This window comes from Zootermopsis nevadensis, unplaced genomic scaffold (assembly GCF_977971745.1).
Source record: "Zootermopsis nevadensis isolate Lab colony 2312 unplaced genomic scaffold, Znev_1.0 Znev_ptg000009l, whole genome shotgun sequence".
Classification (NCBI taxonomy): domain Eukaryota; kingdom Metazoa; phylum Arthropoda; class Insecta; order Blattodea; family Termopsidae; genus Zootermopsis; species Zootermopsis nevadensis.
Genome location: NW_028259141.1, coordinates 4,187,687 through 4,214,823, shown reverse-complemented (window position 1 = coordinate 4,214,823; position 27,137 = coordinate 4,187,687). Strand labels below are relative to the sequence as shown.

The following is a 27,137-nucleotide window of genomic DNA, read 5'->3' as shown; positions in this document are numbered from 1 at the left end:
GTGGTATTTTAAAAGGCTTTAATCCACGATGATGCCTCATGCAAGATACCACGACTGCATAAGAGTCATGGAGGGTACTTCATGTGAAAGTCTGTACATAAAACGGTACTGTAAAAACATACGAATGGCAGAAAAAGTAAACACATTTATGACATGAATTAACTGGGAAGTGTAACAGAAAGCAATTATGTAATTCTTCTGAAATATAATAATAGGATGTTTTCAAGATCAGCGTTTTACATAATATATGCAGATAATTACAAATAGCCACATAGTAGGTACTTCATAATCGTATGCATCAAACATGATTGTGTTCTATTACTAAAACAAAGCCAGAAAGTTCCTACAAACATACTGTTGCAACTTCTTCATTAATGAGAACTGGCAGCATCAGTAAATCAAATGAGACACGTAAAACACCTTATTAGAAGCATATTCAGTTTTGTTCCTAAAAATACCTTAACATTATTTTAATGTTCTTAAAGTATTGGCAAAAGTTTCTGAAAATGTCGTCTGTTACTTTGAATGCGTAACTGATCTGTGGCACTGGTACACTGAAAATTTGCTGTTGTCGCAGCCGTTGAATCAAATGCCAAAGCTAGTCGTGGATGTTGACTCTTTCCAAGTAAATTATGCCCTTCAGATGTCCCCACAGTAGGAGATGGTAGATGTAAAATCTGGCCAGAGGCCGCAAAGTCAATTTGATTCATCTCATCCATCAGCATGTGTGATGAGAGTCCAGAAGCTGCTTTATGTTGTAAATAAGACGCCCTAAGAGTTGAAACACTAACTCATAAGGTGATATGAGGACATCACCTGTTATTCCTGTCCAAATATTACTTTTGAATTAATGCTTCATTGCTGTAGCCACTGACAAGAAACTTGTGACCATTTGATTATAGGAGCTTCATCTTGGATTGATTTTAGGAGTAGAACACAATTCTTAAATGAAATGCAGGCAATTAAGAATCACCTGCCTATATATTATCTATTGCAGAAGGTGTCAGGCAATTATTTTTCATATTATTATGTCATGACACGTAATTAATTTCATCACGTGGCATGTGAAGGCATCTGGACTACACAAAACTTGGCATCAAGACAAACTCTCAAGGAGGGAACAATTGTAAAGGCCATGTTAAAGTTGGAGAAGCAGCAACACAGAGTTAGAACTCTTAGCTGTAAGAGACTGTAGACTGTACTGGAACTACTCTAATTTCATCAAAATTTGTTTAATTATGCTATAACAGACAACACTACAGCATTATGATGCCATTTCCAATGTCCATTCATTATTACCATCAGCATATCGGTCATAGATTTCACTGCATTTTAGTATCTAATTACCAGAAGATCTTCAGATCTTTCTAGAGGGAACAATGTGTAACACTTCGTCATATTAAGTTCTTCCATCCAGGCCTTCTAAGAAACATAAAACTGTAACACTTAAGTAAATTTGAAATTAATACAGAGAGATATTATATATACCAATATTAATATTCAAAATACCTGGTGCATTACTTAGACACAAAGTGCTGTAAATTCAACTTTAACACCTTGCAGGTTATTTAAAATATAATACCTTACTTTTTCTTGCTTTCAGAATATCAGAAAGTTCATTTATCTGTTCAGTAAGATCATTCAAGGTTCTGAACTCATCCTCATCCTTATTCAGGTATTGTACAATACATCCACCGTGATCCCCTGAAAACTGAAGAGATGATCAATGTTATAATTGACAAGTGGAGTTAAAGCTACCTAAAGATGGTCGAAATCAGCCAAAATATGCTGTAAACAATCATTATACTTGTAATATTAACAATTTATTATTAACAACAATGAATAATGTGTTGAGAACAACACACAGTGTTTGTAAGTTGCATGATGTTGATGGACCAAAATATTAGTGTTTAATAATAAACTTCAACAGGATGATTCTTTACAATTTATATCTATGCATTTATTCTTAAAAACTTTTTTTCCTACGCCAGACTTGAGCCTCTCAGTCATTAGTCTATTTACAAGGCGACAAGTGTCAGTCGTTTTTAGCGAACAGGGGGCACCATGAGTAGGCGACTGACTTCATCCCCCTTTTTACAAACATCCATGCCTCGAGTGGGACTCGAACCCATGGTCATAGCAGCCAGGCACACGAGGATCATGCCCCAGACCTCGTGGCTACTGCGTCCAGCATTCTTAAAAACAACCTAGCACCTAATTAGCTTTTAATTCCCACACACAAACCTAACTATAGAGGAACATGTGACAAAGGAACTGAACATCAGGAAGAAAAATACTCCAAATGCATCAACAAGTTACAGGACAGTTATAATCATAGTATTTGATCAACAAGAAGGGCACACATTCGATTTGCATATATTACTTCTAATTTTCTTAAAATAAATTGTCCTAGAATTTTATGATTAACACAACCGGGCAAAACCTCATAAAGCCACAATGCAACATACAATTTTAAAAACTACTGCACACATTATTCAAAATCCTTTTAGCTGAAGGTCATTTTTACAATGATTTCAAACAGAAATCACAAGGGCACCATTTACTAATAATTTATTAACAATGCCATATCAGAGTTATACAAAATCAAATGTGAACTCAGAACAATGGGGGAGGAGATCCATTTTACAGTCCTGTCCTGGAAGGATACTAATACTATGGCACTGAGTAACAAGGAGACATTTCATTTCTCCAGAGTTCATTTTAACACAAAAGAAACTAAAGTATAAAACACAGAAAAATAACATTCCAACTTCATTTTACCTCTGGCGATAGAAAGTGCTCAGTCTGTACTTCTGATGTCACTAGAACTGCCTCATCTTGCTTGCTCTTATTTAGAATATTCTCATGACCCTGAATATAAACAGAAAATTATACAGTGTTCCATACACAGCAGCAACTCTGATGGCTTTTTTCAGTCAACTGCTCACCACTGTCAACTATTCCACAAAGCTATCAGTGATCATTTTGAACACCTACACTGGAGTTGCTAATTCACCAAGTGCTTATGCTGACTGTAATGTTTTAGTTTATTAAATTGTATTTATTTCATTCACTGAATGTGTACAGGATTGAGATGCACTGCAAATAAATTTTCTGGATATGGAAATGTCAATTCAGAATTATTAAAATGTTTTTAACATTAACTGTGTCAAAAGTTCAAATTTACTGTCATTATTCAAAAAAACTTATTGTTACACATACAGTCACAAATAAATTACAGCATATAATATTTTTCACCACAGAATTCACATTGTTGTACTACAACTCAAATCAGTAATTAAGACCAGAAAACAATGTGCTTTATGAAAAGTTATGGACTATCATGCACTGTAATCAGGATATGGCACCTTTGCATCATGCATCTTATAAATCTCACTTCCCATGTGAATACAGAAATTATATGGGTGTTTAGAAAAGGTATCAGGCAGAACAATGTCCATTTATGGTATGCAATGGATATTGGAACATTCTACTGATTAAAAGAAAAATAATATCTGGCCTTCCAATGTAAAATTCTGTAATAATTTCAATTCCATGCAAGATATTAAACTTACTCGATGACACACCATAATACAGCACCACAATTCAAGACTGTGATCACAGAAGTTAAATCTTAATATACTTACTTAATACCTAACAGAACAAGTGACTGTATGCATACTCTACACATCTAATATTCTGACGTCTATCCAGCCACAACACAGAACCAAGATTGTCAATGTAAGTTTTTATCTTATTTTAACCTTCAACTATGACTTAATTCAGCCAACTATATTTACTAACACAACATTCTTTGCATAACACAGTAATAAAATATGTAGATTTATATATTTGATATGTTATTGTTTTTTAATCAATTACTTCAATAACAAAGTGGTTTGTGACAATAGCGAGGGACTGTAAGATGGACCAATGAGTTCAAAACATGTCCAATACAGAAATACATATAGTACAATGAGTGAATGACTACAGGAATTTACAAATATTTTTGTGGAGACAGACAATCAATGATTTAGAGCACTCTTCATAAAATCATGATTCATTCCACAACACTTTCTAAAATACTAGGCCCTATTTAAAGGCAAAATTTTTAATTTCCTTTTCTGATTAAAACTGTTGATGCATATGCTGCACATGTATATACTAGTAAAACTGTAAGAGCAAATAAAACTTCATGAGGATATATTCTTTACAGAAAGAACAAAACAGTAACATGAAGTGAACTTATGGATTATGAAGTTAAAGAAAAACTGCAGTGATAATTTTAACATGGAATTAAACATTTAATTTTTAAGTACACAAGACAGAGTATTTCACTAATGACATTCATAATTTTTATTAAATACATTGCTCTTTGCTACAGAAAAGCACAGGAAATCTCTTTTTATATGTTTCAAAATAATAAACACATTGTAAATTAAGAGTAGCTAACAAACAACAAAACATTTATTAAAAGCAGTTAAACAATGTAGGCTCTAATGCCAATGACAATCAGAGAGCCATAACACTGTTTTGATGACACCATAAAGAGTGATAATGTATAACATGCAAGTCATGTTTGATCAAATCATGCTTGGTGCTATTATTTAAACTTTATGTAGAGGAAAGTTAGGATATGGTTGAATAGCGATGATGATGATAATCACAAGATCGGCTCAAGGTAGGATTATATTTTTCATCACATGCACATTTATGATGAACATGTTTTACTCCAGATCCTACCTGTTTAGGATGATTCTGGACAGGTACAGTATCAACTTTAGGACTAGATACAACCTTTCTATCAGCAGATAACTTCACATCTATGGAAGGCTGAGTATTACGTCGACATACTTCATAATATGTTTCTTCAGCACCCAGCTGAAATGACATGTCTGGGGGGTATGGCAAATGGACTACATCTGCAGGCAGATGGAATTTGAGCTTCATCAGTATTTTCAGCATTATATAACTTATCACTAACAGGTCTAATTATCTTTCCAGGAGTGCAGAGATGCTGGTATGGAAGAGATGAATTATGAGGTTTATCAGGAGATGTGTGCCCTTGTAAATCATGGTTTGATTTGTTAACAGGAAACTGAACCTGCTGGTGTTCATGAGGATGGCTATAAAGACGACAGGTTACATTAAGTAAACAGTGTTGTTCTTACTCACTGTTAGGTTGGACAGATGAGAATTGTGACTGGCAAGTGGGGCAATTAGAAGGGAGAAAGGAAGACATGCATTGCTTACCATTACAAACCACAGGATGCTGCTGGTCTAGGTCAATGGAGGCACGCTGTGAAACAAAACATTCAGTATAAAATCCCACACTCAAAAATCCAAATTTAACACTGAGTTAAAACTGTATATATTAGATTAACCTCGCAGCTTTTAAATCTTTTCTCATTTCTTTAATAATAACATCTCTGAAATATGTTTGCATGTCTGCTTGACAATATCTCTCTTCCAGAAGTTGTATTTCACAGCAAAGAGCCAAATTTTGATCATGTTTATCAGCTACTTCTGCTGTCAAAGCCTCGCGCATATCTTTTGCAGACTGAAAATTAAAAGAACAAGTGATCTTTATTAAGTATGTTTAGCTCAGACACAAGAATATATGAACCATGTTACTAGTGAAAATGATATTTTGCCTGTTACTTTGTATGGGTGTGAAACATGGTCTCTCACTCTCAGGGAGGATCACAGATTGCAGATATTTGAGAACAGGGTGTTGAGGATATTTGGGCCTAGGAGAGGAGGATGGGGCATGGAGAAAACTATATAATTACAAACTTACAAATTTGTATTCCTCCCCCAATATTGTCAGGGTGATGAAATCAAGAAGAATGAGATGGGTGTGGCATGTGGCGTGCATGGATGGGGAGAGAGGTGTGCAGCAGGTATTGGTCAGGAAGCCTGAAGGAAAGGGACTGCTGGGGAGATTTAGACGTCAATGGGAGGATTTTATGAAGTGGTATCTGTGGGAGAGAGGAGTTGAAGGCAATTGGATTTTGTTGAACCAGGACAGCAAATTACGATTCACGGTCACTGAGTCCACACACACATCTCGTCTATCCTGTACGCATATTCTACCACATACAAAGTAGGCCTGTTTACTAATCATGACTTATTGTTTCTGATGCATTGCAGATTATGTAAGACTGCCACCTGCCATCCCATCTTCTATAGCAACACATTTGGGTAGCCTGGTACAGTGTTCCTCATTCCGTCATGGTACAAGGTCCTTTTCGATTGTTGAATACACTTCTTAAACTGAACAACAAAACAAAAACCAACTTATGGTACCACACTGCAGTAAAACAATACTGAATTCGTAAGATTTTAGGTTCTTACAGCGGCAAGTAGAAAATGTCTGTCTTCTGGGATGTTGCGCCATCATGTCCTGTTTATGGAGGCAGTAAGAACATTCCAGATTAGTCATCTTCAGTTTTCAATTGTGAAATCTCTTTCATGCACAAAGGACGACACTGAACGTTGTGAAGCCACTGAGTCATTAGCATTCTTGCTACGTGTTTGGGATCCCGGGTTCAAATCTTGGCCCACCAACAGGTTCTTCTGACACTTGCATGGCTCTTCACAGTTCCTACAGTAAAGTTACAGGGCAGTACCTTAAATTTGGCCATAATCACTTCTTCCAAAATCCTTCCTCTTTCATTATTTACAAATCATTCTGCTATTAAACGCTACATAGTCTGAGCTGCATAAATAAAACAGGCTTCAGGGTTTTATATTTTGTTTTGGACAAAATATAAATCTGATGGTAACCTGCCATGTGGACCCTCAGAACATGATACACTTATATAAGATGAGTAAAAACGTTCTTGAAGTACACTTATTGGTACTTATATAGACAGATGAAGTGATTAAAACGTTTTCTGGTGCTACTGGAGTATTTGATGGTGGGAGCATACTTCAAACAATATTTTAGTTGAAAACTGTATTCAGGCTGATGATCGTGAAGAAGTTAGTGTGTACGGAGTATCTTGGAGTCCCTCAGACATAGTTTAGGAATCACTGTTGTCTCTGCAGGCAGTTTTACAGCTTTTATTATTAATTTCACTTTTACCAGCAATCCAGAACACGCTTTTGTGCTATATATGAGACCAAAAATACCAAGGTCACACTGGGAAACAAAGTTTTCCATTCACACCCCAAAAAGAGAGAAAGAATTCTGTATGTAAAGGCTGGATGAATATTCGTGGAAGCCAAGCTCCTGCCTGTATTGATACCTGAATGTTCTAAATTCCTTGTCTGGTATTATATACTGTAATGAATAACACTCCTGCTTCATAATCAGAAGCTGTTTGGTTAAAATCTGATCTGGGTCTGTCATTCAGCCATGTGACAAAGAAAAAAGACATCTTCATGTACATTGGAGTTAAGTTACCTGATTAAATGTTTGATGCTATTTGAAATGAGACCTACCAGTGTGATAAAGCAGGAAGTGTGTCCACACCTTCTGTAACATTCTGGATAAAATGGTAGCTGAACATGTTGCAACACATTTATTCTGGAGTCTTCATAATGAACTCTGTACTTGTTAAAAGAGAAACAGGAAAACAATCATAGCTTTCTTGACAACATTAATATTAAAAACATTTATTTCCATGACCATAAAAGTAAGGTAAAGTAAAGTTTGTCCCACTATACGCCATGTAGGCATTTGGGGTGAGTGGAGGTATAGCTCCTCTCTTCCTTGACCTCGGCACTAGATGGGGGTGAGTGGTCAGCATCATGCCCCGGCCGGCTTTACCCCCGGGATAGGACCCCCGGTACCCATTGTAGAGGAGGCTGCGTGGGCCCCAGAGCCGGTCTGGATGCAGAGGCACATATCTAAATCACAGAAAAAAAGTTGAGCTACTACAAACAAAACATGTTACTTAAAACATTAATTTTGTTATATAAAGTTATAATGTTATATTATTATTTTTCTTGTTGTGGTGGTGGGTGTTCTGTTGTACTCTTACAATCAAAGGTTTCCATGCTTCTCTCTATCAGATCACCCACTCTTCTTCCTTTTCATATTTTCAAGTTTACTTTCTAATCTTCTTATGTTTTGTACGGCATTTTTGTTTTCTTGCTTTTTTTGAGCTTTTAGATATTTTCTGAATGACTTCTCTATGATCAGAATCTGAAAGACAAAGTTTTCATAAACATACACAAACAATAACATGGTTGTTTAAGCTACCATAATGAATATGATCATAATCATGTTAAAATATTAGGGAAACATATGAAGATTACATATTATCAGTCATACTGTGTTTACCAGAACCTAACACCCACATTAAAAAATAAGGACTTAAAAAAGGAATAAAAAGTAAAAATATGAAAAAAGAATAATTCTGCCAACAGACAATCACAATATTATAAAGCTTAGCAGAGCTATGGCTAAAAGTGTCTGTGCATGGAGATGGCAAAAACCCTGACAACAGAGGTATCAAGTAAAACAAGACGACATGGAATATATTTTTTAATAAAAGGTCCTGATCCTACCAAAACCTACTCTACAGGGTTCTGTTGAATTTAATTTATAAAATTCATTACATGTTATGCACGTACACTCCAGAACTGAAGAACTGAGAATATAAATACATATATCATTGTAAAGATATATAAAACTCTATGTCCTCTCCAAACTATTACAAAACATAAAATATTATTTTAAAAATCCCACACAACAAAGATTAAAGAGTACACATACCTGAGCTACTGTCTGAAGATGTGTCAGAAGAAGAAGAAGCATCTGAACTGGAGTCAGAGTCACTAGAGTCATCACTGCAATCTCTAGCAAGATTTACGAGCAACTTTGGCACAAATGGAACTTTTGGCTGTGCCTTCAAATGTTCTCTTAATTCATCACTACAAATAACAAATCCATCCATTAGTATACATTAGAATCACCTTACATGAAGAAATATGATAAGCACAATATTGCATATTTAACTTCAAGCATCACCAAATATATTGGTCAAGCTGGCTTCAAATGCCCAGGGTCTCAGTTTCAAGACCAGTTACAAGTGCAGATTTTCTGCATTTCATCTCAGTCATTCATTTCTGACAATGAATACAAAGAAAACCACAGCCTCTACATTAGACAACATTATAATAAGGAATTCTTGACTTTTGTCAAATTGGCAGAGGCCAAAAGACAAGCCAACACATTTGAATTCAAGTCAAAATTTAAATGCAATTTAAATTCAAGCACGTTTGAAATTTGTTTTGTGTGGGTTTATTGTACAGCATAATATTTTTCTGGAACCAGTATCTGGTTTGTTATAAGGATATCCTTGCTGTAAAAGAAAGGTTCTTCAGGTGAAGGTTTTATTTAATATAAATTAAGATATTGCATAGGATGGAACTGTCTGAACAAAACCTATGTGACAGTACTACTTTTATCAACTTACGTCAGTCCTCCCAAGCCTATAGATGTAAAGAAATTGATGGAAAATCGTGTATTCTTGGGATCATCTCGTGGAAACAGACCCTCAAATGCAACTTGCATAGTTCTGCAAATAAAAAATTAAAATTTAACAAAATGTGTTCTCAATACAGCATTAGATTTCCCATATAAGGTTACTTTAATGTGTATATATAAACAGGATGACCAGCAAATAATAAAATAATAGAAAAACTGAATTGTATAGTATTATTTTAAGCTCAATCACCCAATCCACTAATACACCTCTCTATACCTTTTACTGCATGAATGCAGTGCTTTTTAGCTTCACTGATATCTGGGAGAAAATCCTACCTACCTACTGTCAGATGCTTTTAATAACTAAGCGTAACTGTGCTGCTCTTTGGAATTATGATGCTCTTATATGACATAATTTAAAATTAAGTAGCTTTCTGAACTCTAGGTAATCACCAACTCCCTCCAATCCACCCACTGAGGAACAGGCAAATGAAGTTGCTTGTTTGCTCCATAATGCAGATTTCGAACAAATGATTCTCAAATGCGCCAAAAAACACTGGTATTCCCACATACTGCATATCCAGCATGTCTTAGCCAATATATTCCAATCCATCATTGTTTGTATCCATAACAGGAACACTGAATTGGGTGGTTATTTAAACTGCAGGTGTGCTGCACACATTTTATAGGAGATACTTGTATCTTGAGCTTTGATGTAGCGAATGTTTGCTGTATAATTAGTTATACTAAAACAAGAAAAATAAAATTACTTTTTATAGAAAGTCAAACAGAAAAGCTATAAGACACTCATATAAAAATGTATTTTTCGCTTTTATAAATGTACTCACTTCACACTTCTAATTTCTTTTAGATAACTTTAAACACTTTTACAGCTTTAAGATATATTTCGAGATCAAAGTTCAAGTCTTAGCTTGAACCCTTCCAAACTGTGTAACTTAAATGATATATTCATATGTTTACTTACGGATCCTTTATTCTTCCATTCAGCTTATTAAGTCCCATGTACTCTGATAATTCAAGGAAGAGAATTTTAATGAAGATTCGACTGGAACTAGTAGTTTCGTCCTCATTCAGGTGGATGAAGGACAACACCTCCCATGAAATGGCATCAGTGAAGAGGAGATGCGCAAAAAATTTAGCCACATTTCGTAACTTGTTTGTGTCCAAGCGATGGATTGTGTCATATGTATCTCTGAAGATTTGTTGAAATGGAGGGATAAATATTTTATTCATCTGGCAGAACCTCTGAAAAGAAGACGGAAGTTAAAATAACATGAGAACAAGACAAGATCAAGACTGGCACAAGTTACAAAAGATGCCACGCACAAGGCTGAGCATGTGAAGAACTTTTGGAGGAGCTGTGGGTTTGTTTGTTGAGGTAAAGGCCCATTAGTTTCTCTTGTTATATGCACCTGTATCCAAAATACATTTAATAAATAAACTGTGCCCCAACAGAGTAAGATTCATCCTTATAATTCCCAGATGGCAAGTTAAATTGCAACAGCACCAACAAGAAAGAGTGTCCTTTGAAGTGACATTAAATATACAAAGTCAACAAGTACAAATGATGATGTAGATGTAGGTGTTTGATTTCAATTTGCTGATTCATACACACAAAACTTTGACTAATGTCTCCATATCCTGAGCCGGGATAGCTCAGTCAGTATAGTGACTAGCTACGGGCTGGGCGATCGGGGTTCGATCCCCAACGGGGGCAAAGGATTTTTCCTCTAGCCTCTGCGTCCAGACCGGCTTTGGGGCTCACCCAGCTTCCTGTCCAATGGGTACCGGGGTCCTTTCCCGGACGTAAAGTATGGCCAGGGCATGATGCTGACCACTCACCCCCATCTGGTGCTGAGGTCAAGGAAGAGTAGGAGCTATACCTTCGCTCCCCCCAAGTGCCTGCATAGGTATGTAGCGGGATGCTCTACTTTACTTATGTTTGTACAGTGCTAGAAATGGCCATTACCTGTGCCAACAGGCCATAGAACTTTTCGTAGGTCCTCTGTTCTGCACAGCAATCTAGAAACATATGACAGAGTTCCATCTCCTGTCCAGGCTTTAACTCCATTCTCATCAGCTTGTGGGCACATTCTTCAAAATCCAAACTTGAATGAATCGTCAGATAGATCGTTCTTCGCAGAGCCATGAGGTTAGTCTCGGTCTTATCAATAATGGCCTCATCCCTGCTCTCCTCTGAAACAATGACAAAATTTTTAACAGACACAAGTGAGTAAGTAGGTACTCTGCCACATTCTCACCAGAAGATGGAAACAGATCAGTTTCTGAAACCTTGTATTCTGTATGGAATAGTACATAATGGACAAGATCAGAAACCTAATTGTAATATACCATAGTCAGAACCCTTCAAAATTTATCATGGATATACTATACAAGGTCTGTTCAAAATGTATCGGACCTTTGGCCGGGAAAAATACAATTACTCACCTGGAGCTCTTAAACCCTAATCCCCTTCAAAGTACTCTCCTTGGGACTGCACACACTTCTCCCAGCGGTCCCACCATTGTTGGAAGCATTTGTGGAAGGCCTCTTTGGGAATGGAGTACAGCTGGGCCGTCGCATTCCGCATAATGTCTTCTCATGACTCAAATCAGGTCCCTTTCAGCGACATTTTCAGCTTGGGGAACAGCCACAAATCACAAGGAGCCATGTCAGGAGAGTAGGGAGCCTGAGAAACCAGAGGAATATTGTGTTTGGCCAAGAAAGCCTGAATCAGATGCAAAGAATGGGTGGGTGCGTTGTCATGATGGAGGTGCCAAGTTCCTGCTGCCCACAGGTCTGGTCGTTTGCGCCGCACAGCATCACAAAGGCGACAGATGACCTCCAGATAGTACTCTTTGGTAATGTTTTGGCCTTGTGGTGCGTACTCGTTATGCACCAGCCCACGGGAGTCAAAGAAAATGGTCAACATGACTTTGACGTTGCTGCGCACCAGCCGTGCTTCTTTTGGCCTCGGGGATAATGAATGTCTCCACTGTGACGACTGCACCTTGGTTTCCGGGTCGTACCCGTATACCCACGACTCATCACCAATGAACACGGTGTTCAGGAAGTCGGGGTCGCAGTTTGCGCAGTCCAGCATGTCCTGCGAGACTTCCAGACTGAGTTGCTTCTGCTCCATCGTTAGCAGCTTCGGCATGAATTTCGCGGACACTCTCCGCATGTCAAAATCCTCGCTCAAAATGGAATGTACTGAACCAATGCTTATCCCCACCTCGTCCGCATGTTCTCGGATGGTGACACGATGGTCCTGCATAACCAAAGTCCACACTTGGACAAGGACCTCGTCATTTCGGCTTGTTGAGGGCCTACCGGAACGTGGTTCGCTCTCCACCAAGGTCCGATACATTTTGAACAGACCTCGTAAACCATCTGTCGTTGTTCACTTGATGTTTTATATACTCGAAGCAAGATTGCTGGATGCTTGGGAGATGATGAACAGCTAATTTAGAAATTGTGGAGGACTAGTCATAGTACATGTTTTTCGAAGTCCTGCCAAAACATGAACCATTCCATACATGCATGACCTAGGTGCAAGAATCGATATTACGCAATGTAAATTAAGTGTAGTATATAACATTTGTTTCGGTTAGTTAGTTCACTGAGGTAGATTTAAGAATTTTATAATTGGTGAAAGAAAGTGACAGCATTTATTGTGTTACAGTGGTGTTATAATGTGGTAAAACAAAATATGACTGACCTTCCAATTAAGTTTAAAGCACTGACTGCAAGAAACTTGATGTAATAAGGAAATTGGAGGTAAACCAGAGAAACCACATAGTTAAGTCATTTCCATGCAGGCATAACAAAACAGTATGGATGAAGTGCACTGTTCCAGCAAACATTAAATGCTAAATGGTAGGGAAGAATAAGAACATCCTGTTGTTCACTGACAACTGTGCTGCCCAGCACACTTGTCTGATGTGTTTTCTTCCAAAAATTATCTCAGCTATGCAATGCAGTTAATGGACCAGGTGTGATCAAGGTTTAGAAGCGCCACTTCTGGAAGCGGCTTATTGGAAGGTGTTGCAGCTCATCAGAGTCAAACCTGATACCAATAATTTCATCAACTTTGGATTGTTGATGCTGGATGCTATTGTATACCTCAAAAATTACAAATTCATTTCATATATTTCCAAAGCAATCATTATGGTTACTGGCATACTCACATACAATTTATCCGGTTCCTTATCTTGGAGACATTAGTGTATAATAATCATTGACTCTAATTTTGAAATATATGTCATAATAAAGCAACATCTGTAGGATATGTCTCTGTACATCCAATGCCTCTGCTTCATTGACACAGGTTTCTTTGAACTGTGAATATTTTGAATGGGATTGAAAAGAAGTGAGGACAGGCCATCATTTCCTTTTTTCTTACTTTTAATCTAGCTTCGTTTGATTCAAGCATGCATGCTTACCATTTTCACTTTCTTCTCCTGAATCACTTTCTTCTTCTGATCCTGAGCCACTTTCTGAATTGCTACTACCTTCATCAAGAATTTCTTTCCTGAGAGAACTATACTTATCCTCATTGGCCTCATACTCTGCATCAAACTTGAATACATCTGAAATATTAATAAAGTAACATTTAATTTTATAATTTAAGTCACATACTTTGTTAAAAAGAATTAGTAAAACAATGCACAAATATATATCTTGTCTTTCTAGCATATTAATCCATTTGTTTAAAGATATAGCACTTCACCGGCAATCTGTTTTCAGCCAATTAGTGACCTTCCTGGGTCCTTTCTCAACAAGTAGTTCGGCCATATCCCATTAAAAGGTAATAAACTCTGTTCAGCACAAATATTTACTCTATTAGTATGAAAACGATGACAATGAAACATAAAAGCTGTGAAGAGTTTACTCAAATAAACAAAGATGGGTCAGTATTATCTCAGTAAATTCACGCGCATCTCTTATTTTGGAGATTATAAATTTTATACTATTGAGTAAATACTTATACCAAACAAAACTAGAAAGCACTACATTACTGCTTTCAAAACATGTATAGCATTTTCTACCATACAATGGGATAAGGCTAAACTACTCAGTCAAAAATAAAATCAGCAAATTGCTGTTGGTTTACTAAGTGGCATACAATATTTTTCCTGAATGTCAGTTGTTCAATAATGCATAAAAAAGCATATTAATTACAGAAAACAATGCCTAACAGTCCTAAAAATTTAAGGTCTGTAACTTTAATACTTTAAAAGATATACAGGTGGCCCAAAAAGATGAATCTAGAGCCGTCCCAGCAGCAACTTTAGTGGCTGCTTGCCAATCAGTTGCTCAACACTGTCAATTGTGTCAAGGGGTACTGATGTTAATTTGGAACACCTACATTAGATTCACTAATTCACTTTGTGCCAATGCTGACAACACAAAATTACTAACCAATGGTTTAAGCCTTGATGACCCACTCTGGTCTAGGAATCAAGGTCATGCACAAATGCCACATTATTAATGAAATCCCCCAGCAATCACATAACAATGCTATGGTATTTTAACAATAGCAAATCTTCCATATTATCCAACAAATATTGTGAATGCCCTTACCAGATTCAAAATCTGTATGTACCTTCAAGTAAGCTGAAGTCAAGAATAAAGTGAATGCAGACATGCCAATATTGCTCATTAAGGGGAAAATATCATAGCCGAGAGCCAATGTTATTAAAGTGAATCTGGTACTTCAACTTTCCACTGACCCTGTCTCCATCTCTTACTTCTTCAACCCAGAGGTTATATTTTAGTAATTTTGCTTAAACATCAACATAGCAGAACATACTGACAATGTTATGTTTCCACAAATCAATTCTATCATACAAAAAAGAAAATGCTATATTTAACCATCATTTAAATGTACAATAACACGTAAGGAATCAAAAGCTGGGGAAACTTACTCAGGATGTCTTCTGAATCTTTAGCATCATCTAATGTGATGAGATGAGTAAACTGATCCTGCTCTTCAACAAGGTCCAATTCATTCATAACTGCTTCATGATCTCGAAATTCATCTTTTCTCACTTGGAATATCACTTCAATCATGTATTGTACCTAACACACATACACAGTAAAAATAAGTAAAATTATATAATACAGTCATGAAGAACACCATAACAATGTTGAAATAAAGAGCCATGCACTCACTATGTTAAGTTTGATGTTTTCCCAGAATATACCGATAAGAAACTGAGTGTGCTAAAGAAATGTTGTGTGATAGAATTCTGATATCTTAGAAGGGAACTGAAGTTCAATTGTCTGGTCCACACTAATGTAACAGAAAAAGAAACTGGTTGTAAACAGGTCAGATGGCAGAAATCTTTACATCTGAGCAAAAAATCATGTGACAATCTGTCAAATTGAATTCATTGTCTCCTCCTAGTGAAATGAAAAGTGTTGTTTAGTCAACCTCAATCATGGACTCCAAAGCGTTATTTCATTGTCTAGCACTGTTTACATTTAAAAAATTGCCTTGGATGTAAAATGTCCATGACAAGGGCTATGAAATATAAAAACTGTTTAATATTGGGACTGTAAAATTAAAGTATGTCTGAGACCTTTAGCTGAATATACAAGTTGAAGAAAACTAACCCTTTTATCCAGCTGTCCTTCATGTAAAATATGTCGAAGTATCTCAAAGATAGCGTCCATTCCTTTCTTTGATACCTCAATTAGTTTCATGCCACATTCCTTTAGAAATGCTATGGCTACTTCCACAGAATCATCTGTTGGACTTTCTATAAGAAGAGTTAGAATTTCCAGGGCCACAATTTCATGAGCCTGAAACAGAACCATACTCATACATACACTTAATTCAATGTTAATTCTGATTCAGACCACTGCTTAACTATCCACTTTCTCAAGATAGACTCTGCTTCATATAGTTAATGACTTGAACAAGTGATTCCCAAACCTGCTCTGAGAAATCCTGGGGCAATATGAATAATTTGCTTTAATGGGAAAGATTTCAAAATAAATCCTACCCAAAATTAACTGTACTAAAATTACAAAACCAAAAGTTGATTTTTTCCCCAACTAAATCCTTCTCTCTAGAATGCATTAATTATGAATGGCTCTCATTCAGGTTCATAGTTTAACAATGAAATAAGTGAATCACTGAACACTTTCATGTACTTCACCTGATTTTTAAATGACTGGCAATCTATATTTTTGGACTATGTACCTCCTTAGAAATACACATGCTAAATTCAAAATCCTTTCTCAGCAATGGTGAGGATTGGCAAACATGTGCATGATTACTGTTGTGAAAATGGAATCAATGAAAAAGGACTTTGTAAATACATTTCATTTCAGCCTGGCATTCACTATTAAATCTGTAATTAACCCAATGAAGCTGAAGCTTGTCTAAATAATATTTAAGAACTCAGTCTGTACCACAAACAAAACACAACACTATACTTCACCATTACAAAGAACAATTGATTAACGCTGTTTAAGGAAATAATCCCTGTTTACTATGAGAACCATATGATATGCATAAATTAAGAGTTATTTATTGTTGAAGTAAGACACATAGTCACCATTGGGCTTTAAAGAATTGAAGAAAAATACACAGAACTACATGATTCATCAAAATCACTGACTTACAAATGACAAAACTTAAATGGAATACTGATCTGAAACTTTGCTGATAACGGTTACAACATATAGAATAGTCTGTCAAATTCACTGGATTCATTAAATGTATATATGGATTCTGTAGGTTTCTGACGATGTAGGTGCCCCTGCCCCATACACAGCAGGGCCCCGCTTTTCGGCGCCCGCTTTGCAGTGATCTGCTAACACGGCGCTTCTCAATTGCATACATATACAGAAGGGCCCCACTTTTTCGGCCCCACACGCTCAACAGCTGAGTCAGAGAAGTGTGTCCGGCAATATTTGCTCGTCGCTGATTCAGTCTGTTTACAGCTTTTGTGTGCTCCGTGTGTCTCTGTATTTCTGGCAATTTTTCAAAGTTATTACATAGTATAAACATATTAATTTTCAAATTTATATTCACCAATCACTATAAGCTGAAGACGAAAATATTTTAAGGTACGCAATGTGTGTACTACTGATATTCATTTTACTTTCATATAGTTTTCTTAGGCCTAGCACTATTGTGCACTTACTATATGATAGTGTAAACATCTTATTAGACTTTGATATGCATTTGCAAGTGAAAAAAGGCAAAGATCTGCTTTTCGGCGATTTTCGCTATTCGGCAGGGTCTGGTCCCTAACCTGCCGTATACGTGGTGCCCTACGGTACCTGAAGATGAAAACGGAACCAGTTTTTGAAATGTCGTGAACATTTTAACCTTGGACAAAGTCCAAAAACCCAATAAACCTGAACATAAGTATATTGCAAGTTAATTAGTTTAGTTTAGTTTACAAAATATTTTCTAAAACTACTTACCACTCTCTGATTTACAAGGTGAGCAACAAATGTTGCAGCAGAAATGCAAATGGTCTTATCACTGCGCTTGAAGCCACGTCTAAATTGAATGACAAGTCGTCTTAGCAGCAATTCTCCAATATTTGGAAACTGTTGACATAAAACAACTGCATTAAAGTATAGCACCTACATATTAAACATAAACTGAATTAGCAAACTATGGCCTGCAAATTCACATCACAACACCATAATGGTGGAACAATGGTGCACCCATACTGAAGGAAGGTATGAGAGAATATTTCATTCTTATACACACCTAAGTTCCTCATGAGTTCATCTCATTAGATGGTTCATTACAATGAATAGAATACATATTCATGTTTAAACATGGTCAACACTTTGCTGAACTTACAGCATGAAATGTACTACAAATATAAACAATAAGTGGGACCTTTAGAAATAAAATGTCAATGAATATTTATTAGACACACCATTATTCCTTTCCCAAAACCCAAGCTGGAATTAGAATCAAACTAATATAAAAGTACAATACTTTGACAGCTGTTTTGCAATATGGGTCTCCTACACCAAGGAAAAACAACAAATTTGTTGAATGATGTGGAAAATATATACATATTAGAAAAAGAATGATAGTAATGATGAGGTTTTCTGGGATTTGTACATTTCTCTTAATAGTGTTAGGATATTAAAAAAAAGCAGGTGAAGATGGAAGAGGACCAGGAAACAGAATGGTGGGTAAATTTCTTGGAAAGTAGTAATCCGAACGACAGAAGTTGTAAGACAGATTTTGAATAGTCTCGTAGGCTTTTATCAAGAGCAACTTGTACAGCTGAAAACAGGTTATCTTTAAGTGATAGTTAAGAAGTGCATGAAATGTTCAAGTGGGTAGAAAGACACTATATAACCTTCAATAATGATCAGTATAAACATTAAACACATCCTGCTTTAAAATAACCTAACCAAAATAAAATATTAAGCAAGGATACAATTCATACTGAATCAGTCGATTGTCATAACTGCATAGGGTGTACTCAGGATGGAGAAGATGACCTCCAGACATGGGAAAATTCTATACTATGTATTCTATTTTTACATCACTGTATACTACTGTAATATAATTCACTTTGTTCACACATGATCATCAAATTACAAAAACTGCTGTGTTATAGTCATTACAAACCCAATAGATCTTAATTTTGTGACTGTCATGAGGAAAAAGAAAATAAAGACAAAAAAACTGTAAAAAAGAATGGCTCAAAAAATTCCAGAATGTTGTAGACTGCTAAAATTTGAACTTGGCCCAAATAACTCTGCTACCTGGCCAGGGCCAGATCAGGCTGTGGGACAGGCCTGGGCCCATGCAAACCTCTACCTACAAGGTCATCTTCAGAGTCACTCATTTATTATTTACAGCAAGTCATTTCAGGTTGTACATCATTATTCTGCATTCAAAACATTTACAAGTAGTTATCTTTAAGTCATACTGGTGATATTTACCTACAATGAAGCTAAAATTATTATACTTGCACAATTATTCACACTGCTTGTGAGTTAACAAAAAATCCAAAAATGTTAATATCCTGTGTTGTTTACCACTATCAAAATAGAGCTCTTCCCCTTTAAAAAGGCAAAAGCCATCAAATCTTAATGTAAAAGCCACAATGTACAAGATTTCCAAAGATGGCACATAATAAAAGAATGTTTTCACCTTAAGATGACATTCTGAATTTCATGTCCTCTGTAATAATGACAATGGGGCTAAATTCACATATACTACATATATGTGAAGATATTCAAGATTTTGCAAAACAGTTTAAAATCCTGCTCATATTGCATAGATAAACTGTTACACATGCCTTACCTTGGAGTTAATAACTGCTACCAATGCTGCATATACATGGGTAAAAGTTGGTGAAGCTGCTTGAGCCTGGATTATTGAACGGCAAAGTAGGCCTCGTCCTCTCACAATATTTTCTTTCAGCAACTCTCGCACAATAATGGCAATATTTCCAGTATTCACTTTATTAATGTGGCCATGTATAGATTTTTTTAGTGCTTCCCATGCTATCCTTTGATAAGCAGCACTTGATTTATCTGTAATTTTGGCTTGCAGCATTCTTAACTTAGCAGGAGGTATGTATGCACCACCTGTCCTGGACATCAACAAGTCAACAGGTTTCTTCTGTACACTGTCAACATCACTTTGCTGAGTGTGGAATTCACTGTCATTCTTACCCAAATATCGATCACACTCACTCACGTTGTTTAAATTCTTTTCATACTCATGTCTGCCGTCCTTTCTTTTGGAATAAGTAGCCTCATTTTCATTTTTGTGACATAATTTTCTTGAAAATTCACTGCTGTCCTCACCATCTTCTCTTTTCCCAAACCTTCTTTCTCTTCCATTTCTGTCTTCATCTAAATTCTTATTCCTATTGCTTCTCTGATTTCTGCTGCTGTTATAATCTCTACTACTCTCCCTCTTTCCATACCCTTCCTTCCTTTTGCCTGCTTCATTATGAGGTGAAGAGGAATGCTTTCTCTTTCTGTTCCTACAACCTGCATCTGGCGACTTCCTATCATATCTGGAATTATTGCTACTCATTTTTAACTCTGGCTGATTACTAATAACACTAAAAGTACTCAAACTCACAATGAACACAACAACCACATGTACCAACACAGATATTACCAATTGCAACATACGAAATGCACAGATAATAGCATTAGTCATAGATAAGTCAAAACAAAGTAAAATATCACAGATACTATAGATGCTTGATTATACAGCGTGAAAGGTTTTAACAACACAAAATTATCTTCTTCACTAAGAACCTACAACCGATTCACAGGACAATTCTTTCCACACTGACGAAACCGATTGTGGTCTGTCCTATGCAGATTGGAATTGAAACGTGGAATGTACTAGCGGAAATCAGGCATTTATAAATAGACTGATATGGGAAAATGGTTACACGCATGTAGTGGATCAGTGGTATTCAACTTTTTTGTTCGCGTACCCCCAGATATAATTTCTCTTCTACTTTGTACCCCCAAAGTTGTTGGTGTATAATTCAAGTTATACATAGTATATAACTAACTAACTAACTAACTAGATGGCTTACCGAACCCGAAGGTTCATCACCGAATTAACCAAAGCCCTCCACCGGACCCTGTCCTGGGCCAACAAAATCCAGTCTCCTTCAACTCCTATCTCCCATAGATCCCGCCTGAGATTATCCTCCCATCTACGTCTAGGTCTCCCCAGCGGTCTCTTCCCTTCAGGTTTTCCAACCAGTACCCGGTGCACACCTCTTGTCCCATCCATGCGCGCTACATGTCCCGCCCATCTCACTCTTCTCGACTTAATCACCCTCACAATACTGGGGGAGCAGTACAGATTTTTAAGCTCGTCATTGTGCAGTTTTCTCCACGCCCCATCGTCTTCTCTCCTAGACCCAAATATCCTCCTCAACACCCGATTCTCAAACACCTGCAATCTGTGTTCCTCCCTCTGAATGAGAGACCATGTTTCGCACCCATACAAAACAACAGGCAAGATTATTGTTTTGTATACTTTAATTTTCAGGTTCTTAGAAATCAGACGGGAAGACAAAATATTTTGGACTGAGAAGTAGCAAGCATTTCCGGAATTTAGTCTCCTCCTAACTTCCTCACAAGTATCATTTTGATTTGTTATTGTTGTTCCCAAATATTTGAACTTTGTAACCCTTTCAAAGGATTTATTAGCCACCCTAAGATAATTTTGCCCGCCTGTCTTCTGATGACGAGATACTAACATGTACTTAGTTTTTTCTGAATTTACTTCCAGCCCCACTTGTCTACCAGCCTCTAGTAAAACTTCTGCGTTCCTCTTTATTGTATTTATATCGTCCCCCAATAAATTAATATCATCAGCATATGCCAATAGCTGATGTGTCCCATTCAATTGCAAACCCTCCTGCCTACCTTGGACCTTCCTGATGGCGTATTCTAGCGCAAAGTTAAAGAGCAAGGGAGACAAAGCATCTCCTTGTTTTAGACCGTTCTTGATGAGGAATGTCTCAGATACATATTTACCTACTCGAATTTTGCTACAGGTTTCATTTAAGCACATTTTTATTAGACCCACTAGCTTCTTTGGTATACCAAATTCAATAAGAATATTATATAGCACTTCTCTCTTCACAGAGTCATAGGCTTTTTTGAAATCTATAAATAACTGATGTACGGTCCCACCGAACTCCCATTTTTTCTCTAGTATCTGACGAATGCAAAAGATCTGATCAATCGTTGATCTGTTTCGTCTGAACCCACACTGATGATCCCCAATAATTTCATTCGCATATGGGGTTAATCTTGCCAAAAGAATGTTGGATAGAATTTTGTATGAGGTTGATAGCAGCGATATTCCTCGGTAATTACCACACTCAGTCTTGTCTCCCTTCTTATGAATAGGAATAATTATGGATTCCTTCCATTGTTGTGGCATCTCTTCCTTATCCCAAATTGGATCCTCATATGCAACCCTTTGCCACCTGCTTTAATTAATTCGGCCGGAATCTGATCAATTCCTGGAGATTTATAACTTTTCAACTTCCCAATGGCTAGTTCCACTTCATACATAGTATATAATTACATCTAAAATAAATTAAATAAATTACATTACTGATTATTCAGTGTTTATCATAAAATAATATATATATTAAATTTCACGTACCCCAGGTTGAATACCACTGTAGTAGATAATCCAACCCAAGGGGATGCATTGCTGAATGTTTACCTCGTCCGGCCTGAAAGTTCGTTCACCTCTTGCAGCATTGTACAGGGGATCAGTGACCACTGCGGGGTATTATTAGAAGTGGAATGGGAAGAAAATTGCTGTGAACCTCAGGTAGAAAGATAAGTCCCGGTGTACCATAAAACAAATGTTTTAGGTTTACAAACCTTTCTTTGGGAATAGTTTAAATTATGGGCTAGAAATGGTAGTAGCGTAGAGAAGAATACTATACTAAGGAAGTGAAACGGCTAAGATCCTGGCCACACGAGCGCAGTGTGATGCGTCAGTTACCCCAATGGAGCCGGAAGAAGCCATTGCGTTCTGTTGTCTTGCTTACCTGTACTTTAAAAAAAAAGTGGTGGGTTCATTCTATAAACTCAGATAGATTCCGCCATAACCATTTTCACACAGTATACCAACCTCTACGAGAAGACCCGTCGTAGTTTTTCAACTATTTCAGAATGGCAGTTAGCTCGTTTGACGAATTGTTGTCCTCTGTAAAAGACCAACTAAGGAAGACCGATACAAGCATGAGGACAGCCATAACACCTGAGGAGATTCTTATTCTTATCCTTGTATTACATACATACATACATCTTTATTACATTCCATGGATCCATAAGTTAGTCAGATGACAATAGGATGTAGAATAAGTCATAATAACACAATACATGTTATACAAATACAAGTCATATAAATGTTACAAAAATACAAAGAAAGGGTTCACATGAAGTAGAGATAAGTTACAAATAAATCCACCCATTATATACAATAGATAAATTACGACTTACTTGTAAACATTAGGAATTCATCGACAGAGTAAAAGGAGTGTGTAATTGAGTATCTTTTCAATGCTGGTTTAAATTGTGCCTTTTTATTTACAAGACTTGCGAGATTTGATGGTAGACTGTTGAAAATTTTAATCCCTGAATAATATGCACTCTTCTGAAAGCATGAGAGGTTGGCAATTGGTCTATGAAGCTGATTTTTATTCCTTGTGTTGACACGGTGTATAGCAGAATTAGTTTGAAAGAGTTCTTGGTTATTTACAATAAAGTTCATTAATGAGAATATGTATTCACATGGAAGAGGTAAGATTTCTAATCTCTTATATAGACTTCTACATGAATTCCTAGGTTTTACACCAGCCAATAATCTAACAATTTTCTTTTGTAAAGTGAATATCTTTTTGATGTTTGATAAATTTCCCCAAAAAATTATTCCATATTTCATTAAAGAGTGAAAATAGGCAAAATATACTGATCTGAGTGTGTCAGTGTTGCTGACATGCAACAGAGATCTAACTGCGTAACATGCGCCACTTAACTTAGGTATCAATTTATCAATATGATTAGTCCAATTTAGGTGATTATCAATTTGCAAACCCAAGAATTTTGTGTTCATTGACTCTTGTATATACTTCCCATCATAACCAATACTTAAAGCACATTGTGGAGAGTTATTTGTTATAAATTATATTATATTCGTTTTGTTTAGATTTAGGGCCAGCTTGTTAGCAGTAAACCATTTACTCATATGAGACAGAACTATGTTTGATGTTGAACAGAAATCATCAAAATTTTTATTTGAAATTATGACGCTTGTGTCATCAGCAAATATTATGGGTTCTGTTAAAGTATTTATTGTTTTTATTGTTGGAGGAAGGTCATTTACATATATTATAAAAAGCAAGGGCCCTAAAATTGACCCTTGGGGAACTCCATTCATTGTCAGCGGTATCCCACAAAACTGGATATTGCTGTACGGCACTTATTAACGACTCGACATCCATAACTACTTGAAATATTATTAATACTATAATAATATTATATTATATTGTTAATATTATGGAAAGGTAGAAAAGATGGAAATTGGAACAAAAGTAGGGTTGGTACAACTGACGGACGTTGAATGAACGCTCATCCGGCCTCCTGCACTCAAAGCTATACAAAGCAGTGACGCCCATAGTCATGTCTCGACGTGCGTGCGCAGATCAAAATTAGCGTCCGTCAACAGCTGCGCGCATGCTTCGTGTGTTGTATCCTATATGCCCCTTCATAATTCTATGACGGACGTCACGATGTACGTTATAACGGACGTACTTTGTACTGTCGTGTGGCCCCAGGTAAAGGTGAGGAGTGTGTATAATAAGAGATAATTTGGAGGGCATTACCAAGCGGAGCTGAAACTGTTATCCAAGCAGTTACTGTTAGCAAAAAAAGAAGGCTCAGGAGACATTCTTAACTTCGGTCTTGCAAAGCGAAGGTAGAAGCTGGACAGTTTTTTACAAATACGTTAAACTATTCCTGCAATCAAAGGCTATAATGGAAACCTCATCACAGATCCAATAGAAAAGGCCAACTCCCTAAACTCTTATTACGCGTCGGTATTCAGTTGCGAACGAAATAACCCGCGAATCCAATCAACAGACTCAGATAAAACGTTCACCATTAGTAACAACATCGTAAGGAAGTGACTATCATCAATCGGGAGAATTAAATCCGTCGGACCAGATGGCATTCCCGGGGAAATTTTAAAGTTAGGTGGGGAAGCAATGATTCCATACCTTGCGAGACTGCTGGAGATAACGATGAACAACAATTCTATACCAGGGGACTGGAAGAAGGCTATAGTGGTTCCTATTTATAAAGGGGCAGATCGATCGGTAGTTGGGAACTATAGACCGGTCAGTTTAACCTTAGTGTTTTGCAAGCAAATGGAGCACGTTATAGCAGGGTATAAGGCAAGTCTGGGAAAGGAGTGAGTGGTTGTGGTCAACAGGGGTTAAGACCAGGGTACTCATGCGAAAGTCAAGTAGTCACAGTTTGTCAAGATATTGCTACCCAGGACCTTGTCATATCCTTAATAAAACGCGGCTTCTGGTACGTGTACGAGCAGCGGGAAATTAGTGTGAAGTTGAGGTCTTGAAACCTGAAGAGAGTAAGTCGCTAGGGAGACACTAAGGAATATTAAAAGAGGGTAATGTAACTTCGTGTGTAGAAGGAGCAAGAAACGTTCTGTTTACTTACATACAGCAAATAGAGGAAGCTTTTTTAAGAAGGGCAGCGGGAAATTAATTTCGACACGTTGGTATTAATGTAGGATAATGCTAACGCGTGTCTGAGGTCTAACCTTTAAGGATGTGGACCGGACTCAGCTGGCGAGGGACGAAGTGAGTTGGAATTTAGAATTCTGCATAACGAGTACGGGTCACCTGGAACAGTGAGGGTAGTGAAATATATCAGGATCCGATGGGCTGGGTATGTAGCACGCAAGGCGTGCATATAGAATTGCTTGTATCATCAAAACCTCTAATCCTACATAGAACGAAACATGATTGTTAATAAGAGAATTATGAAGGAATGTGTTGTTAAACAGTGGGCAAAATTAAGCATGTAACCACAATTTTGAGGCTTTTAGCGTGTTTTGGAACTCTTACAAGGACATGCATTCAGAGGCAGAATGTTCAGTTATGTAGTGCAAGTAGCACCGATCATTTGTTATCTTGAGAATGTTTAAACTTAAAATGTTCCCCGACACCAGAATATTATTGTTAATGGCTGAATTTTGCTTAAGAAACATCCCGTTCGTGCTCGTAAGGTTCTTTTACGCGCCGTAAATCTACGTCACGGGACCGCCGGAGGAAGTTGTGCTATGGATTTTTATCGACCTCGGCCGGATTTGAACCCGCGTACCTTGGGTCCAGTGGCGAACACATTATCCTCTATTCCACGGATGGCGACACGTTCAAATATTACTTTGCTAAAATAACAAATGGAAAGTTTATAAACATGCTTTTTATTTAATATTCTTTAATATACAATTCATATTTAATTGGAACAATTCAACTATTAACAAAAAACTAGACAATTAAACTAAAAACAATTTAATTAAAAACAATATTTAACTAAAACAATTTAACTATTTAACTTTTCAACTAAAAATGCTCAAACTATACTAAATTGGCAGATACATGATGTCTTGAATGAACGATGCAAACACCACGTCATCCATTTCTGGAGTCTACAAAGGAAATAAACATTTGAATCAGAACAGGAACTGGAATTACGGGTAACAAGTATGGAAACACATGCAGCGAAAGTTTATGAACATGTTTTTTATTTTTATTCTTAAATATATAATACGCGAACTAAAAGCAATTCAACTAAAGACACTTCCGGGCGAACTCATAAATTCTACTTTTCTACTGTAGATTAGACTTCTGTCCTATATATCATGTGTTCAATTTATAATAACGCAAATATAGATTTATAATCCAGCAATTAAAAGCAAATTAGCATAGAAGTTAATGTGCCGAGTTTGTGAGTCAAATTTTACAAGAGTCAACATTTTTTCAGTTATTAGGGCTCGTAGTTTACGCAGTGCAAGTAAGTGTAACAAATTAGTTGACGAAGAAAAGTAATTTTGACAACAAACCCTCTAACA

General features: G+C 36.7%; 1 protein-coding gene across 1 annotated transcript; it reads right to left on the bottom strand.

The window, feature by feature from the left end:
* Positions 1–7,514: 7,514 nt before the first annotated feature.
* On the bottom strand, positions 7,515–20,641 carry LOC110834529 (pre-mRNA-splicing factor CWC22 homolog). The gene is made up of 11 exons (XM_022073773.2): positions 19,773–20,641; positions 17,912–18,040; positions 16,085–16,273; positions 15,394–15,547; positions 13,909–14,055; positions 11,433–11,659; positions 10,428–10,708; positions 9,432–9,533; positions 8,729–8,886; positions 7,992–8,155; positions 7,515–7,857 (listed from the first exon to the last, which is right to left on the bottom strand). The coding sequence occupies exons 1-10, from the start codon at positions 20,613–20,615 to the stop codon at positions 8,058–8,060; spliced, it is 2,328 nt and encodes a 775-aa protein (XP_021929465.2). The 5' UTR covers positions 20,616–20,641; the 3' UTR covers positions 7,515–7,857; positions 7,992–8,057.
* Positions 20,642–27,137: the final 6,496 nt, after the last annotated feature.

Bases quoted from the DNA above. Each gene is read 5' to 3' on its own strand.
- LOC110834529 (XM_022073773.2), bottom strand. From the start codon at position 20,615: ATGTTGCAATTGGTAATATCTGTGTTGGTACATGTGGTTGTTGTGTTC. The intron at 10,709-11,432 runs GTAATGGCCATT...TCTTCTTTTCAG, and splicing joins TCTATGGCCTGTTGGCACAG to AGGTTCTGCCAGATGAATAA. The intron at 9,534-10,427 runs GTAAGTAAACAT...TTTTATTTGCAG, and splicing joins AATGGAAGAATAAAGGATCC to AACTATGCAAGTTGCATTTG.